The 18236-nt window shown below is 31.6% G+C and overlaps 1 protein-coding gene across 1 annotated transcript in view; it reads right to left on the reverse strand.

Moving 5' to 3' along the window:
* The window catches only part of LOC139500374 (prostaglandin E2 receptor EP3 subtype-like), a 49191-nt gene extending 31356 nt beyond the window's left edge, over positions 1 to 17835 (reverse strand). The window contains exon 1 of the mRNA XM_071289120.1: positions 16821 to 17835. Within this exon, the coding sequence (XP_071145221.1) occupies positions 16821 to 17678 (858 nt within the window). The 5' untranslated portion in view covers positions 17679 to 17835. The remainder of the gene's footprint in view (positions 1 to 16820) is intronic.
* Positions 17836 to 18236: the final 401 nt, after the last annotated feature.

The following is an 18236-nucleotide window of genomic DNA, read 5'->3' on the forward strand; positions in this document are numbered from 1 at the left end:
GTATAAGAATGAGTGTTTGTTGATCGAATCAATCAATCAAATGAAACACATTTGTTTCACTTTCAATGTTGACATTCTTTTCCTTTAAATAACTTACCACATACAATTTACTCCGTAATTCATATAGCTAAGGGTTTAAATTGAGGTTCACATGAATACGGATTTAATGGGGTCAAATTATTCACTTGCAAATAAATAATTCATAAACAATGTTTTTTAGCTTATTTCGACAAAATTGAACCATACTGGCTGCTAAAAACGAATTATTATATCACTATTAGCATTTCATTATGATTGAGCGAAAAAAATAATATATTGGATTTTTTATGTATCTCGTAGCTAGTGCCCCTTATAGTCAAATATTTAGTTCCGCGATATTTGTCAAAACGATCTGATTTCACTTAATTTCTGTATTACTATATATGCTTTTCGAAGTGTCGTTGCATGTTATTCTTATATTGTTTTCCTGTTTGTGTAGTTTTGTAAAATCGCTACCGATTTAACATTTATGAGACAAAAAATACAAAATTGTCCTTGCAGATTCAGCTAAAAGTACACTTTCTTGGAAACTACTGTTGACCAATTAACAAAAATAATTTGTACAAAACAATATATATCATATTTAAAGGTTGTCTGTTTGTTTACCTCAAATCCTTTGGGTACCATTGTCTATTTCGTTAATCGGTTTGATCAATATCATTATTGTAATGATTACACAGTGATAAATAAACTCATAGATACCAGGACTAAATTTAGAATTTACGCCAGACTATGGAACGCCACAGCTGTCTTATTTGGAACTCTGATATTACTTTATGTTATTTTATTATTACTAAATGATATTTTGTCTTTACTTAATATGGTTTTGACATTACGCAATGATGTTTTAATATAACTCAATATGGAATAGTTATTACTTAAGGATATTTCGATATTACACGATATGGTTTCGTATTGACTTGATATAGTTTTGTCATTACTCAATATGGTGTTGTCATTACTCGATGTGGTTTCACCATTATTTGATATGGTTACGTCATTAGTCAATGTGGGTTTAACATTACTTGATGTGTTTGTGACTTAACGTAATGTAGTTGTTTCATGACATGATGTGGTTTTGTTATTTCGTAATGATGGTTTGTCTATTCTTTATATGGTTTTAACATTACGCAATGATGTTTCAAAATTTAACGATTTTACACTACTTGATGTGTTTGTTTCATTATTTGATGTGGTCTTGTCATTCTTTGAAGTGGTCCTGTCATTCTTTGATGTGGTTATCCCATTACTTGATGAGGTAAACCCACGTGACCAATTCGGACAAACCAGGGTTGAGTTCAATATCGTAGCAGCTACGTAGCGGCTACGTAGCTGCTATCAATATCTATGTAACAACTAGTCTATAGCTACACGTTCAATGGTAAAATCTACGTAGCACTACGTAGCTACTACGATATTGAACGCAGCCGTGTTATATCTTTAGATAGATTTCCATGTTGTATGTGTCTTGAATGCGTGTGGCCATCCATCTAATCATTGTTCAAATTAAATTTTTGGGTTACTGTTTGAGTTAAACTTTGAGTTAGTTTTGGAATTCAAGTCATGCTTAGATTTAAAGTTCTAGTTAGCATTGAGTTTCGAGATGGACTTCAGAGTTTGAGTCACATTTAAAGGCAGAGTTCTAGTTACAACTTTGAATTTGAGTCACTTCTTGAGGTAGAGTTTGAGTAAGATTCGAATTTAAGTCTCATGTAGATTAATTAATATGTCTTTTTGAGTTCGTAATTAAATTTTCTATCGCGGAACAAGGGCTTTTGCTCGGGCTTCGGAAAAGAGGGCTCCGGGATATGCGTACTAAGTAAACAATGTTGAAGTATACAAAACGCAACATATGAGTAGAAATAAAGTTAGATGTGGTGTGATTGCCAATGAGACAACTATCCATAAAGGCAATCGTACAGCCTTCAACACTCCGTATAGTCAGCTACAAAAGGCCCGGCACACTGCTATGTGAAAAAAATCTATTTTTTAACAGATTTCAATATGTCGTTTGTTTACAGTATTTCGGGCATTATTGGGATATCCCCAAACCACTTGGTCCTGTTATTTGATCCGAAGTTCTCAAATAGAAGTAGTTTTATAATAAATTTGTAAAATATTCCACGGAACGCTGTGTCTCGCCTAATATTGCTGCTTTCAGTGTAAAATCGTAATGTTGATCGGCTGTAGATTCATCGGTCAAAAAAAATAAAAAAAAAAATTTCTGTAGATGCTTTTTCTTGATATTGAGGAAAAAAATTCTTTACAAGTTTTAAAACACTTCATGGAGGTAATAAATTTATCAAGTCAAAACAGTTTAATTCGGTTTTATTTAACTAAAACAAAACTGTATGGTTTTCAACAATGAGCAAAACCCATACCCCATAGTAAGCTATAAAAGTCTCGACATGACGCCAATTTCGACGACGTTGTTGTGTCTCACTGCCGCTACATTGAAGTCGCAGGCTCGACACAAATCAAATGACTAATACATTTTTGTTAACAAATGAGACACTTCAAATCAAGTCACACTTAAGTCACATGAAAATAGGGGAGGGGGCTCTGACTAAGCGACAAACTAAGCATTAATAATTCAAATAAGAATTCTCCGATTTGTTTTTAAGCGTGAATGATCATTTGAACATATATGCGAATATAAATCTTTTACTTTTGATCAATTGAATTCTCTGATCTACCTCACACTTATTGAAAAATAAACTTTTTGGAATATCTGTTTCACATGTGACGACGAACATGTTCCAGTTATCGTAACCATAATACCTTCATCTTTTACTCGAATATGAAATTCCAAATAAAACCAAATCAATCGGTTTGTAATTTCGCCAATAACACGACGAGTGCCACACATTGAGCAGAGTCTCCTTACCTTTCTGGGGAACCCGAGATCACCCCGATGGATTTAAATTACCTAGTCATACCGATCTATTGATTCAGCCGATTGAAACTGTTCTTTAACTTTACCGCAACTGAAAGTTTGGGGCATAGTGTTTAATCTTTGTCCGGCCGTCTGTCTTTCCGTCCCATTATGGGTATATAGTTATTCCGTATATCTCCTCCAACAGTTTGAATCCCAGGAAGTTTTCTCTTTACTGTTTGTTTGTACATATATTGAAGGTGTGCTGCATGTGGTCAGGGTTTAATTTTTATAAATATGTGCTCTTTTGGGAGAAAGTTTGTCATTTTTGGGAAAATTTACTTGCATACGTAGGGCGTTTCCAGATAACTCCTACAATTTTAATGCTAAGAATTTATCACTCTGCTAGCTGTTTGTACATGTATTAAAGGTTTGCGTTTGGTCAGGGTTTTTTCTTTTTATTATTTTTCTTCTTTTGGAAAAAAATTGAACTTTGTCCTTTTTGGGGTATAAGCGAATATAATGAGCGGAGTGCGGGGGCATCACTTTGTCTAGTTTACATTTTTATTCTTCTCGTGATGTGCTGTTACACTACTGTTACAGTCCGATGTTCGCTCACAAACATGTTAAAATCCTCCACGTGCACTTTCTTTAGGTACAGGTACCTGCCCCAAGTCAGGAGCATGAAGTTCAATTGTTGTCGTTGTATACATATGTGTTTAATTTGTTTTGTAAAATAGACCGTTTGTTTTTTCGGTTTTTTTTCCTTCACAAAGTGCATGGTGGCCTCTTGTAGATGACTATACGGAGTGTGAAAGGCTGTACGGTTGCCTATATATGATTTCTTATATCCACTGCATTTCAACTCTGGTGGATAGTTGTCTCAATTGCAATCACACCACATCGAACTTTATTTCAACTCCTATGTTGCGTTTTGTATACTACAACATTGTTTATTTAGTATGCATATCCCGGAGCCCTCTTTTCGGAAGCCCTAGCAAAAGCCCTTGTTCACGATAGAAAATTTAATTACGAAATCATAAAGACATATAAAAGAGCTAAACATTTCAACTCGAAATCTTAATTAATTCAAATGAGACTGAAATTCGAATCTTACTCAAACTCTACCTCAAGAAGTGACTCAAATTCAAAGTTGTAACTATAGAACTCTGCCTTTAAATGTTACTCAAACTCGAAGTCCATCTCGAAACGCAATGCTAACTAGAACTTTAATTCTAAGCATGACTTGAATTCGAAAACTAACTCAAAGTGTAACTCAAATTGTAACCCGAAATTTGAATTTGAACACTAATTAGATGGATGGCCACACGCATTCAAGGCACATACAACATGGAAATCTATCTAAATATAGGAACAGTTTTTTCCGAATTGGTCACGTGGTTTTACCTCATCAAGTAATGGGATAACCACATCAAAGAATGACAGGACCACATCAAAGAATGACAAGACCACATCAAATAATGAAACAAACACATCAACATGATCAAGTAGTGTTAAATCGTCAAATTTTGAAACATCATTGCATAATGTTAAAACCATATAAAGAATAGACAAATTATAATTACGAAATAACAAAACCACATCATGTCATGAAACAACTACTTTACGTTAAGTCACAAACACATCAAGTAATGTTAAACCCACATTGACTAATGACATAACCATATCAAATAATGGTGAAACCACATCGAGTAATGACAAAACAATATTGAGTAATGACAAAACTATATCAAGTCAATACGAAACCATATCGTGTAATATAGAAATATCATTACGTAATGACTATTTCATATTGAGTTATATTAAAATATCATTACGTAATGTCAAAACCATATTAAGTAAAGATAAAATACCATTAAGTAATAATAAAACAACATAAAGTAATATCAGAGTTCCACATAAGATAGCTATGGCGTTCCATACCAGACGCGCGTTTCTATTATACAAGACTCATCAGTGACGCTCGAATCCTCAAAAGGTAATCTTTTCCTGAGGTAGAAAATCTTAGAACTTCAAAATTCAAAAGTTTTGTAAACATTAATTCATAAATATACCACATGAATGATAGTTTATAAAGCATACAAGTGATGACTACTGGGCTGGTGATACCCCCTCCCCCCCCCCCCCCCCCCCCGGTGAATTAAAACTCCACCAGCAGTGATAATGATGACAATACTAATATGAATTAGGTGAACTAAAGACAGTAACGCACTATTTCGTGTATCATATCACATTACCGGTATGTTATTTGAAATAAGAAAAAAATACATAAAGAGGATTAGAGAAATGACATAAAAGTTGGACAATACAACATATCCAACCACACCAACATTCGGCTCGTGGGCTATACTGGAGATTATCGATCAAATTTGTATTAAATTCAGTTTCAAGGCAATGTTTAGCGAAGTTTTGTTATGACTTTGATTGTGTAATTTCGTCGGTATAGTCGTCAAGTGGCATCATTTTTATATATAAGTGATACCAATATAATTTTTTTTCTGCGTAAGACTTAAAACCTTAGAAAGCTATTGAAGAAAAACGAGGATTTTTTTTCCCTTTATTGAAATGTGTTGCTTCGTAGTTTTTTTCTTATTAAATGTGATTTGACATTTCTGAACTAGAGACAAGCATATATATAAAAAGAAGATGTGGTATGTTGCCAATGAAACAACTCTCCACAAGAGATCAACATGAAACAGATATTAACAGCAATAGGTCATCGTACGGTCTTCAACCTGGGACAGTGTTATAACAGTACAACATAGGAACGAACAGTTGAAAAAGGCTTAACTCATCAGATGGACAAAAATCCAAGTGGACGTGGCTGGGTATATGAATATTTTAGAATTCGATCATTGTATAATAATGTCACTGGAGTTTAATGGACTGGCATTATCTTCTTGAAGATTCATATCTGTTCTTATAAATTTTAGACGAGCAATTCAACTTTACTCAAAAGATGTGACTTGTATCATATATCAAACTTTTTAAACAAGTACTCCTTATTTTTCTACGTGAATAATTTTTATCAATTAGCTGCATTGTTACATGTATAATATAATAATCGTAAAATTACAGATGTTGACATCTTATTTCCGAGTTTACTTAGTCCTAAGTCATACATAAAAGTGCAGGTACTAAGTGCTTTCTGCAACTTTATGTTTAACATTTGTTATGATTCTTCTAAAGTACATATATCATGTATTAAGAATATAGCTGCAACCTGTTAATTTTTTACAATTCACAACGATACAGCTGTCAAAAAGAAATGTATTTGAATAGAACGAGACATGATTATGTAATACTGACTTTGAAATAACAGAAGTAAAATCCTGTTGATCGTTGAATTATACGTAAAATCGAATTCGAAAGTGTGAGATGAGTAACATATTACTCATGCGCGAGCGTGAATATGAAAAGGACATGAACAGCCAAAATAATCTAAATGTGCAGTTCCAAGATTGGAAACGTTAGTTTATATATATTAACATTATTTAAAAACGGAAAAATGACAGTCACATCTATAAATCATGCAAAAACTAATGCACCTGCTACTGAGCTAAATGACTTACAAGAAAAATAACTGCATTGATTTTCAAATATGTATTTGACTATGACAAAACATATTGTTTTCAGATGAATTGTAAGTTTATTATCTAAAATCGTCCTAATTGTCTAGTTATGAAAAGTGCATTGATTAAGGAAGCAGTAGAGGTACTTTCTTGGTTTTTTTAAATCGAACAAGAAAATTCTTCTCCCTTCAAAAGATAATAGAACGGAACATTTACAATCCATTCGATAGAGCAAAATATAGTATGTGTTTGTCAAAGTGAATCGGGTCGTATACATATGGAAAGCGTTTGACAATAATACGTCATTCTCAATTCTATGGCTCGCATTTTCTATTTCCATAGGGTTCCGGTAAATAAATCTGTTTAATTTATACTGTGTTCTTATCATGTGTTTTGTAAGACTACTGAGAAAGAATATTCCATTTCTAGGCTGAATACTAAAGACGCGAATCAGCATTTGTATTTCGTCATTATATCTCTTGCTACATATTATATATATAAAACTTATTTTTTTTTTCAAGAAAACAAATATAAGAAGACTGTTTCTCGCCTGCCTCTCTGGAAAATATAGAAAGCAATATTTAGTTCTATTTTTCAAGTCATAAACCTACTCTTAAATCGTAATGAAGTTTGTTGTTTAATAATTTGGTGTAGATTGAAACTCTAGAAAGTCGGTTTGTTTTACTATATCATTGTTTGCTTCTCATTGGCGAATACTCCTACTGCTAGTCATAAAAGGTATTATTTTTAATCAGTAATATAAAATGACACATTCGCTGACATTAATTTATTTTGAAAATGAGAATGTTTGCCGACACACAGATTTTGTAAATTTACTGGGATTCTACAAAACCATTACTAAATTAATCCAAAACAAATGAAACTATACCAATTATTGCGTATACTGGCATGGTTTTCAAATGTTTGAAATGCTACTTAAAAAGATGTGATCGATATCTTTGAAAGTCTCCAAATTTTGATTTATGAAGTTCAAAGTTTCATGACGTCACGATACATGGATATTCGTAAAAGTTTAGATTGCACGAACGATATCACTCGAGTACGTTATCCAAGAAATTATTAGTTATTAATCGATTCTTTCTTATTTAATACATGATTTGCTATTAAGTTAAAATTACTTTTGTGTAACTCTTATCTATACATCATGTTGAACAACAATCAAGTTAGTGTTTATTATATCTTAATGTCAGTTAACTTGTAATCACACGCCTATACTTAGACTGCTAATTTATATTCATCGTAAGTGGTTTATTCCTGTAGCTACTTTAGTCACAATTGAATTGTCTCTCACTTTTAAGAGATGTTTCGACACAACAAAGGCCTTCCTCGTCAGTGTCAATCTGTTTGCTATACGCATGTTTACACTAACAAAGTCCATTTTTGTACCAATATATTTGTCAATACGAAATTGTTTCATACTATTCGTAAGTAACCATCTATTATAAATATCGTTCCACATATCATCATACGTTTATAAGGTTTGCCTGTTTGTGTTGTGTTGTCAAATATATTGTGATACAAACATTTTTAAGTTAGAACATCGTTGTGTCAAAGTCAAAGGGACCGGTAAACGTATTCGAGTTATCCGAGGATCGACTCATCCGAGGTCGAGTGTGTCGTCCAAAAATTGGAGTGAATAAAATACGGTATGAGATTTGTGAAACTGGATACTCTTATCAATGTGCCCTTTCTCGATATGACACTTAATTATTGTGTATTGAATCTCCATCTTTTGTCCTTCATGATATAATTAAACACACAAATACAAATACAAATCATGCACAAATATATTCAACAGTCTATACAAGTATTTACTTAGGTCTCAATTTGGAAATAACTCGCGGAGCGAAATTAGTTATGAACGGAATCTGATGAAGTCCTCTGATTGAAATTAAACTAACATGTGTTTAACATTATTGTTTAAATACTTTAATTTCTTGTAGATAATGAGTTTTAATTATAACGATTCATTTAATCTCGGCTTTGGTCATTTAAATTTCGTTCGTTTCTATCTCATTTGCAATATGTTCAACACACTATCGTTCCGTTTGAACAATCAACAAAAGTGTTAGTTACCGTCCAAATAAACATGTCATTTGTCAGTTATACAAACAAGCATGTTTACTCAGCTTTAATCTCTTTTGAAAATTATTAAGAAATCTGATCTTTCGAAAATTCTTACATTCGAACTTCGAGAAATCGGTGTCAATTTACATTAATTTTACATCGATGGTACTATAGAATTTGTTCGATCTAACCGAGTATTTGAATCAATTGAGGTCGACTCTTCAGATATCATTATGCATTTCTCAAACGGGAATTTTACATGAACCAAGAAATTACTTCGGCTCATTTGAGTTACCGACACAACGAGGTTCGATTATACTAAAACATAATTTTACTTGTCAGATTCAGCTATAAGTATACTTTCTTGGATATTTGGGTAGCATTCCGATTCTATCAAATGTGATGAAACATAATATATATTATAAAATTGTCTGTTTGTTTACCTGGAATCCTTTGGGCCTATTGTCTATTTTGTAAATCAGTTTTGTCAATACAATGATAATGGTTATACCGTCATTATTTCTCATGATACATATATGGGTCGTTTTCAAAAAATGTCGAATTTTCAGTACACCCATGCTAACTTTTTTATTTCTAATGGAAATTTCAGTTGTAATGGTTTAAATGAAAGCTTGTCGGATTTGTGATTCAGAACATTAATAATAAACACACCTTACATCTATTTTGATAAGATTAAACTGCATTTAAGACTCATTTTGGGGGTATTTGTCTGCGTACAGTGTCAGAAATACACATTTCAAATGATTTTTTTGCGATTTTCTGATCGCCTTGATATCTGCAAAAGGGACTTTTTAAGAACGTTTAATATTACTCTAACGAAAAATCGTAGCTTCTACATCATTGTATGTAACATATTATCTACAAACTAAATTGAATCTGCGTACAGGAGGTTCATGTCTTTCCTGTTACCGCTACTTAAATCAGCCGTGAAATTATTCTCCCTATGAATATTGAATCAGTCGGTGTTGATCTCAAAAGTGCAAAGTAATCTTTACATTTAAAACGCCTCTTTTCTTGAACGAAAGTGTAGAGAAAAGAAATTTCAAGACATTTAGTGAAAAAAATATAGCGTACTTTTTTTCATGTCTATGCTGTTACCACCAATTTTGATTAAATACACCAACAGTATACTTGTAAAAAGTGCAATAACGTGTTGGAAACCAAATTCACAATAGAAAAACAGAATCACTTCACCAAAGGGAGTAGTTACGTCACAACAGCAATCAAAAACGAAGAAATTTGTCTATCCTGTTATGTCTATCCTGTTACTATGGTTGCTATGGTTACAGTAACAGGATAGACAATTGTAGACAAAAACGTCGTTAATTTTTTTATCTTAACATATAGGTGCAAAACGAATGAAATATTTCGTTGTTTGAAGTCATCTTAAGGTTATAACGTATTAATCTTCCCAATTAAGCATTCGCAGGTGCAATACTGATATCGGTAACAGGATAGACAAAAAGGTAACAGGATAGACTTTTATATAGTAATATATCAGAAACGTACGTTCCTGTTACCAATGAAATATAGAGAAAAGTAAACTAACTTATGAGGGATTTACTTGATGTTGGGTTTATTTGAAAGGGTGAAAAAATGCCGAACAATATAAATTGCTATCTTAGACTTGCATTACTGGTGGTAATTTTTACAACCTTTGAAAACCAATTTTTAGAGGCATTTTTCAGTACAACCTGTTAAATTGGCAAATAATCTATTATATTACAGAATGAATATATATAGAAGTTTATTCTCTTGAAAACCATCTAATTGTCTACGTAAAACAAGCTTAACATTTTATCTAAACCTTTTCTTAATAACCCAAAATTTCTTTTGAAAATGGTAACAGGATAGACAAAATAATGTACCACCGATCAAAAAATGTTTCAACATATTTTTGTATGACATCATTAAGATTGCATCTTTTAATATGTTGTTCTTAAAGTACTGTTTGTTTTGATTTGCTTATGTAGAGGGTTGTTTGAATAAGTATCTTTTAATAATTTTTTCAATTTCAAAATTCGACATTTTTTGAAAATGACCCACATGATCCTAGAATATTACGTATATTTTTTCATGAAGCCTAGTACTTCTTTACAGAAATAAGAATATATGGCATCATTGTCATTGAGACAACTCTCTCCCAAAGACCAAATGACGATCTTAGTTAGAAAATATAGGTAAGTGTACGTCTTTAACAATGACATATCGCATGCAAACTATAAAAGGTCTCGAAGACAGATTTAAACAATTCAAATGAGAAAACTAACAATATGATTCATGTAGGCAGAATAAAGATAAATGAATATGATATCCAGTCACAAACAACAACAACAACTAAATTACAGGCTCGGCTACTGTTATTCATCAAAGGTCTGTGTTTGGTCATTCGCACAAAAAGACAAAAGTCAATTGAATATATTTTAAAACTAATAGCGTATACCGGTAGAAATATTTTATATTTTACAAGCAATTTACAAACCTATTGATCAAAGTAAACAACCACAGAAGAACTAATATTAGTTAAAGCGTATACTAACCACTGCAATTCGAACGAGGTAAAATCTAAAACACATCTGCTACTTTATTTTATGAGAATTAATTTGTCGTTCCGACTTGTTTTTAATAATTTCGCTGGTGAATTGCATGTGTTTTGATCATGTAATAATATCATTCAATATTTCATTTACAAAATTCATAACGTGTATTATATGTACATGTATGTAAGTGTCATGCTGACCATTAAGGACCCTTAGTTTAAATAATAAATGTTCTTCTTTTTATGCTATCAAAATTTTGATCTACAGTATTATGCATTAGGTTTATATATAAGGGACACAAATAGCATAGTAGTTCTGCGCTAGACAAAATTCAATTGAATACTAGTAGGCAGAACAACTGTGGTTATTAGTCTCCTTTATCGGAATTTGGTGCTTAGTAACTTGCTAAGCGAGAAACATTATTGAACAATTATAATATAATATAATTTTCCTATTTTTTTAGGAATTGTATCACTGTACGATCATGTGGTTGGCGTTTGAAGGATTGGTCTTATCAGCTAAGGTCCTTACGATATATATTTTTAGTATTTATGGAAAAGCAATTAACTTGTTCTCAAATATTGCTAGTGGCTGGTAAACAGTTTTACTCAGTTTTCAACGTGAATGATTACATATACATGAACTAGTTTCTGTCAATTCACTACATTTTTACTTATATAATACGTGTAATGTAACACGATGTTCACATCTATATATGAAGATTATAATAACACTTAATTCTTAGTCATACATGAAATTACATGTACTAAATTATCATCTTCTGTTCATTTATTATAATCCTTCAAAAGTACATAAATATTGTAATAAGACTCATAGTCAGCATCTGTTCATTATTTGTTTTAGATTTACAGTACAGCTGGCGAAACGAAATTTACTTGAAAAGAAAAATATATTATTACGTAATATAAACATTTGATAACTATATCAGTACAAACAACTAAAGTGTTAGGAATACTTTTCTACATGTAACATTCAAACCGAAAGATAATGTATACATAAAACACGTGCGCGTGAACACGAACAGAAAAAAAACATTTTTTTTTCAATTTCAAGATTTGAAACAAAGTTTATGTAGAGTTTTTATATAGTGGGGATAACTACAGTGACATATTTAATTCCTGTGCATTCCTGGTCGAATCATGTTTCATACAAAAAACAAATGAAAAATATAACTCATCCATATTGATATTCAAACAAAAAAATTATATATTTTGTTAAAATCAAAACATATTTTTCTTGGATGAATGTAAGTAACTAATCTGGAACCATTGTAATTACATTGTTTAATAGCGGCATTCATTAAGTAAGTGGTTACTGTACTATGTACATGATGTATGGATTTGTTTCTAACATTTTTTTTTACAAAAAGATTTTTATTTTGAAATCAAACTGTGACAAAGAAATATCGTTCTTTCTCCTAAAGATAATAGAACTAACAATTTACAATCCATTGTTTAGTGCAAAATAGATTATTTGTTCTTCAACGTGAAATGGGACGACGTCTATATATTATGTTTGATAACAATAACGTGAATCGCATTTAGTCGATTTACATTGAGTCCCTGTAGGACAACTGTTTATTTTGTAAATCTGTTTTATATATACTATGGTATCATTTGTAATACTACCGAGAAAGAATATTGCCTGTAGGACAACTTGTTATTTATCTGATAATTAAAGACGCGTATCAGTATTTGTATATAGTTATTATGATGGGAAAATAATTTTCATGAATATATACATTTCCGGGTAAACTTATTGATCCTTTCGATAAATTTATTCTAAAAGGTTACCACCTTAACACTTTAATTTGATCTTTGAATATTATTTTTATTGGTATTAATACTGATTTAGTAATCAATGTAAGTATTGTTTTATAAACATATGAATATATGGCTCTGTAATCCGTCGATGCCTTTATTTTATCATTGTAAAAGGTCATTTTTTTCTCTGACTGTTAATGACGTGAAAAGTATAGCTAGCTTAAAAACTAGGTTTAATCCACCATTTTCGACATATGTTAATGCCTGTACCAAGTCAGAAATAGGATAGTTGTTATCCAACCGTTAACTTTCGATTTTTCCAATTGACTACGGACTTCCCGTTTTGAAATTTCATCGGAGTTCGGTATTTTTGTTATTTTACTTTATACTAAATCCATTGGATGATTGCTGTGTACTGGTTGATATTTCAGTCTGAGATAGATAATATTTTGTCATTGGCTTCAAACTAGCTGTCAGAGACTGTGAGTACTCTCAGATCTGAAGTGTCATTTTGTTGTGGGGATGTATAAGTACATTGTCAGGTTCAATCTGAGTTTTATTACTTGTTTTTGTGCTTTGTGTCGATCTGATGAGTAAAGCCCTTTTCAACTGATGTTTATATAGATATAAGAATATGTGGTATCAGTGCCAATCAGACAACTCTACATCCAAGTCACAATTTGTAAAAGTAAACCATTATAGGTCAAAGGACGGTGACCTATAGTTGTTAATTTCTGTGTAATTTTGGTCTCTTATGAAGAGTTGTCTCATTGGCAATCATACCACATCTTCTTTTTTTATATTCAACATGGAGCCTTGGCTACTCACACTTACGAGCCAAAAAGGACCAAAGGATTACTAGTTTAATCATTGGCGACAACCGCTACAATTAATCGTATATGGTTTGCTCTTGATCAGCAACAAAATGTCAGAAGACAATAATACATTTTTAAATCGACAGCGTTTGCAGGCACAAAGTTCATTTAGTTTTACCGTAATTTCACAAACCTATTGATAAGGGAATCCACTACCAAGGAACCAATATTAGTTTTATCGTATTTAATGGCAAAATTGTCAACTGTTTGACTGCATGGTATAAAACTTTAGTATGATCGATGCAAAATTTAACCAACCCTTTTTTTTGCTCATTAGATTTGTCAAAGCAGTAAAAACATAGGCAATTAAGAAAATTCAAAAACCACACCGACATGGCAAAAAATATAACATAAAAGATAAAGTACAACTTTTTTTCGCAAGGTGCTTTTTCTTTTTGTCTTTTAGAAGGTTCTGAATGAATTCTGTTTCATACGAGTACAAAAACAAATCCGTCAGTAGAAGTGCACAATGAGTAACCATTGGAATACCGACTGTCTGTTGAAATATAAATCCTCCAAACTCAACAAATATAAAGTAGATCAAAAAGTCCAGCATTTTGATAATATAATCTTCAGTATATTTTCTGGTAGATTCAGTGTGATTCTTCAAAAATATGAATTATTTTAACCCAAAACAAGAAATTTGTATCTACGATTCCCATTTTTATAGAAAAAGCTCTGTTTAATGAGATGGTGAAGTCGACCTTTCAACTGAGCATGGGAAATAGTAGTGTAAAGCGTAGAAAAATCAAAAGTCTTTATGTTGCTGCAAAATTGCAAAGATTGTGATCGAAGATTAAGCAGTAGATCTTTCGAATTTCATAAAAGACAAAGCACATTTGAAAAAAGAAAAAAATGTTAGAAATTTTATATAATCATAATTATCAGAATAACAAGATCTCCAATCTGACAACATGGCCAAAATTTTCAGTCTACACCTTTGACGAGTTATTGCCCTTAAATGACAAGTTTTACTAAATGTTTGCAGTCTTTTACAATAATAACTGAACAGACAAACACAAAGTTGAGTAACAAAAATGATCAGCAAAAGAAGATCTACAAATGATTCAAACTGGTCGAATCTGCTAGTTAACTCCATAATGAGGATTTTGTTTGCCTATTATTTTTAAAAGAGGGACGAAAGACACGGATAAATAGAAATTACAAGAACAAAAATGAAATGTAGGCAAGATCTGCAAATAGATCTACGAAGATGAAATTGTCTTTATAAAGACGTTAGTGACAACAAATGACTATAGTGTTTTAGGTAGAAGGTAAAGAGAGAATGAAAACAAGAAAGAAAAAGAAGTAAATTGAAGCAACTTAAGGCTAACAAGTTAATTATCATTGAAAAAAAACAAGTTACAATTTGGATAAACGTACAAACTGAAAGATAAAAATTTCATATGCAATCACACCACATCTTACTATATCTACTCAAGAATAAATTCAGCAATACTGTAACAAAAAGGAGACCATACACATCAGCAGCATAAAATACAGGTCGTATGTTTAAGAAGGTTCAATCGTAACTTAATTGAATATCATCTGAATGCTTAATCATGTTAAAGCCGACGAAAGTCAATTTCCCTAGGCTTCTGTTCTTATTTCATTTTTTTTTTCAGAGAATACAACGCTTTATCGCAGAAATCCAAGCAAAACAAAAGCAGAAGTTCAAACGCATGTCCGAAGTATTTCTCTTCTTCATTTTCTAGCCGATATGATTGATAAAAAAAGGTTGCCCTGAATATTTATACAGTTAGGTAGCCTTCTTACTTTAACCCAAAGACGACGATTTTCCTATTTACTGTCCATTTATATATAGTTTTAAACGTAGTAAATTTTTTTCCTACTTGACATGCTAGAGTAACGTTTATTAGGAACATCAAATGATTATAAGTACTTCCATTATGATATTATCACAACCCATACAATGAGTTTGTAATACAACGTATGGATTCATTTGCAAACGTTGGATCTCAAATAATAATTATAAATTCATTATGAACATAAAAAATGGAAAAATGCGAGTTAGTTGGACCAGTACAGATCTGATGATAAGATGATATTATTTCATTAAATTTTTATAGATTAATATATGTTCTGCTTTGGCATGATGCCTAGTTTCATATAGATACAATCAATCTTATGAAAAACAAAATGATAGAATGTGCAAAATAATGAGTCGAAATACAGACAATGCTAATGTTATGTTCTTTGATACTTTTTTTATAAGGTTTTGATGATTTTTTATGGCTGGTTATCATTATGAAACTTAATTCTACTTTTGGGGGTTAGGAAGTTGGTCTATTTTGAAGCCGTTTAAGAGTGAGTTGAAAACATATCACTTTCCAGATGTCTGGTTATATATATTTTTTTTAAAACATTTTCGTATTTATTTTTCTCATAATTGGTCGCATTGTGTCGTAGCAACCGTAATCCTTAAAAGTGCCCGTCAATGCAGTAATTATGTTAAGTTAAGAAGGTATATAACATAAGCTTATGTTTTTTCTCAGAATTTTTATCGAATGCTTTACTTATTTTACTTTTATTTCCTACACAAATTTGTTTGTCAACAGGAATATTGGATATCATTTTGAGTTGAAGATATCATTAACCAAAATAGAGCCCAGTATTGTTCTCATTATCATGGCTCACGCGACACGGAGTACGAGTAAATGATATAAAATGGTGTGAAAAACTTGGTTATTTTTTACTTTTGTTTGTCCAAATTATTTAACAACAGTTGCACATACAACATATATTTTGGGTTTTGCAAACAAAGACAATAAGAAAAAAAAACTAAAAAGAAAACCCTTACCCAGAAAAAGAACACAAGTGTGTACCCGACAAAATAAGATGTTACTTTTATATCTTTAATTTATTAAAGTATTTGGTCTTTTGGAGTTGTTAAATACAAATCGACTAATGAGTAAGATTTTCCATTTGTTGTCTTTCGTCTACCTTTTAAATAATAATAATAAAAGTAAGATAATGATACCTACCATGAAAGGGGTCCAACAAGCACTGAAGACAACAAATATAGCCACTAGAAATATTATGATGTATAAATCGTTTTTCTTCCTGCTACTTTTTACACTGGATATACTAGTTTTGCGTCCGTTAGCATATGCCCATTCTAAAGATTCGTTTTTCAGAAATGCTATAACCAGTGTATTACAAACGGCCATTATTAGTATGACTATTAATATAGTCGAGGCGTACATAATACAGAAAGCTTTGTCCACTATTTCTTCCGAATGAATTTTGAAAAAACACCATGTCCCTGGAAACTGTACCTGATTATGTCCGAATCCTATGATAGGAGAAACCCCAACAAGAATTGAAAATAGACAAATGAATACCAAAATGTAATTAATTCGTCTTGGAATGTTTTTAATTTCCTTCGTGTAAAAATATGGAAAGTAAACGGCCATCAGGCGGTCAACCGACATGGCACCCGCAATTAGGACAGTTGCCACTCCAGAAAACGCCATCTGGAAACCATAGAAGTTGCAAAGTGGTTGACCTCCTATCCACTGCCTGTTATTTACATAAGTATACAGAGTGATAGGGGAGGTCAGTAAAATCCCTAATAAGTCTGTGATAGCCAACAAAAACACATATCTATAAAAAGCCTTCCATTTGTGACTTGGTGAAGACCTCCATATAACTATTATAGCAAATATATTCCCAACTACTCCAATGGAAAACATGGTAGCTGATGACACTGGTGTAGCCTTGGCAAAAACATTTTCGGCTGAAATATTACTATTATTTGTAGTCATCCTTGTCAAGTAACTATGATTCTGAAATTCATTTAAAAGTAAAGAGTTGTTATCAAACTCTGTATTTCTGTTCATGTTTCTAGGTATGAGTTTCACTAAATGACTGAAAGATCAATAGCAGTAACTTTTGTAGTTACAACAATACAGTGGATATCCAACTATGTAAAACGATCGACTGACACAACATTCACTATAATATTGACTAAAGTTATGAATTAGTTGTATATCATCCAGGTAAAACCTTTAATATTCACAGAAAGATATTAAATAATCATGGTAATATTAGCTGGACAATTATACTAGTGCAAAAATTAAATATTGATTTTGTATGGAGGAATAAGAAACAGCTGATCCTAAATTACTCCGAAATCTTCTTGAATCTCCTCATAAAATACTGAGATCAGGAAAGCACGAGACATGTCATCAATAGAATAACGTAATTAGAAATTTCAAGCTTGTAAAGAAATCTCTTACTTAAGATAAAAATCTCCAATTAAGATTGGTCAGATAAGAGCTGTTTGTATCATTTCGTTTTTTTTTTCATCAGGATTTTCATGTGAACAAATAGATTGTTAATTGCAAATTATACTGGGTAACCTTGCAATTTGTATCGTAGGGCGAAAAGGAGATATT

This window comes from Mytilus edulis, chromosome 1, assembly GCF_963676685.1.
Source record: "Mytilus edulis chromosome 1, xbMytEdul2.2, whole genome shotgun sequence".
Taxonomy (NCBI): domain Eukaryota; kingdom Metazoa; phylum Mollusca; class Bivalvia; order Mytilida; family Mytilidae; genus Mytilus; species Mytilus edulis.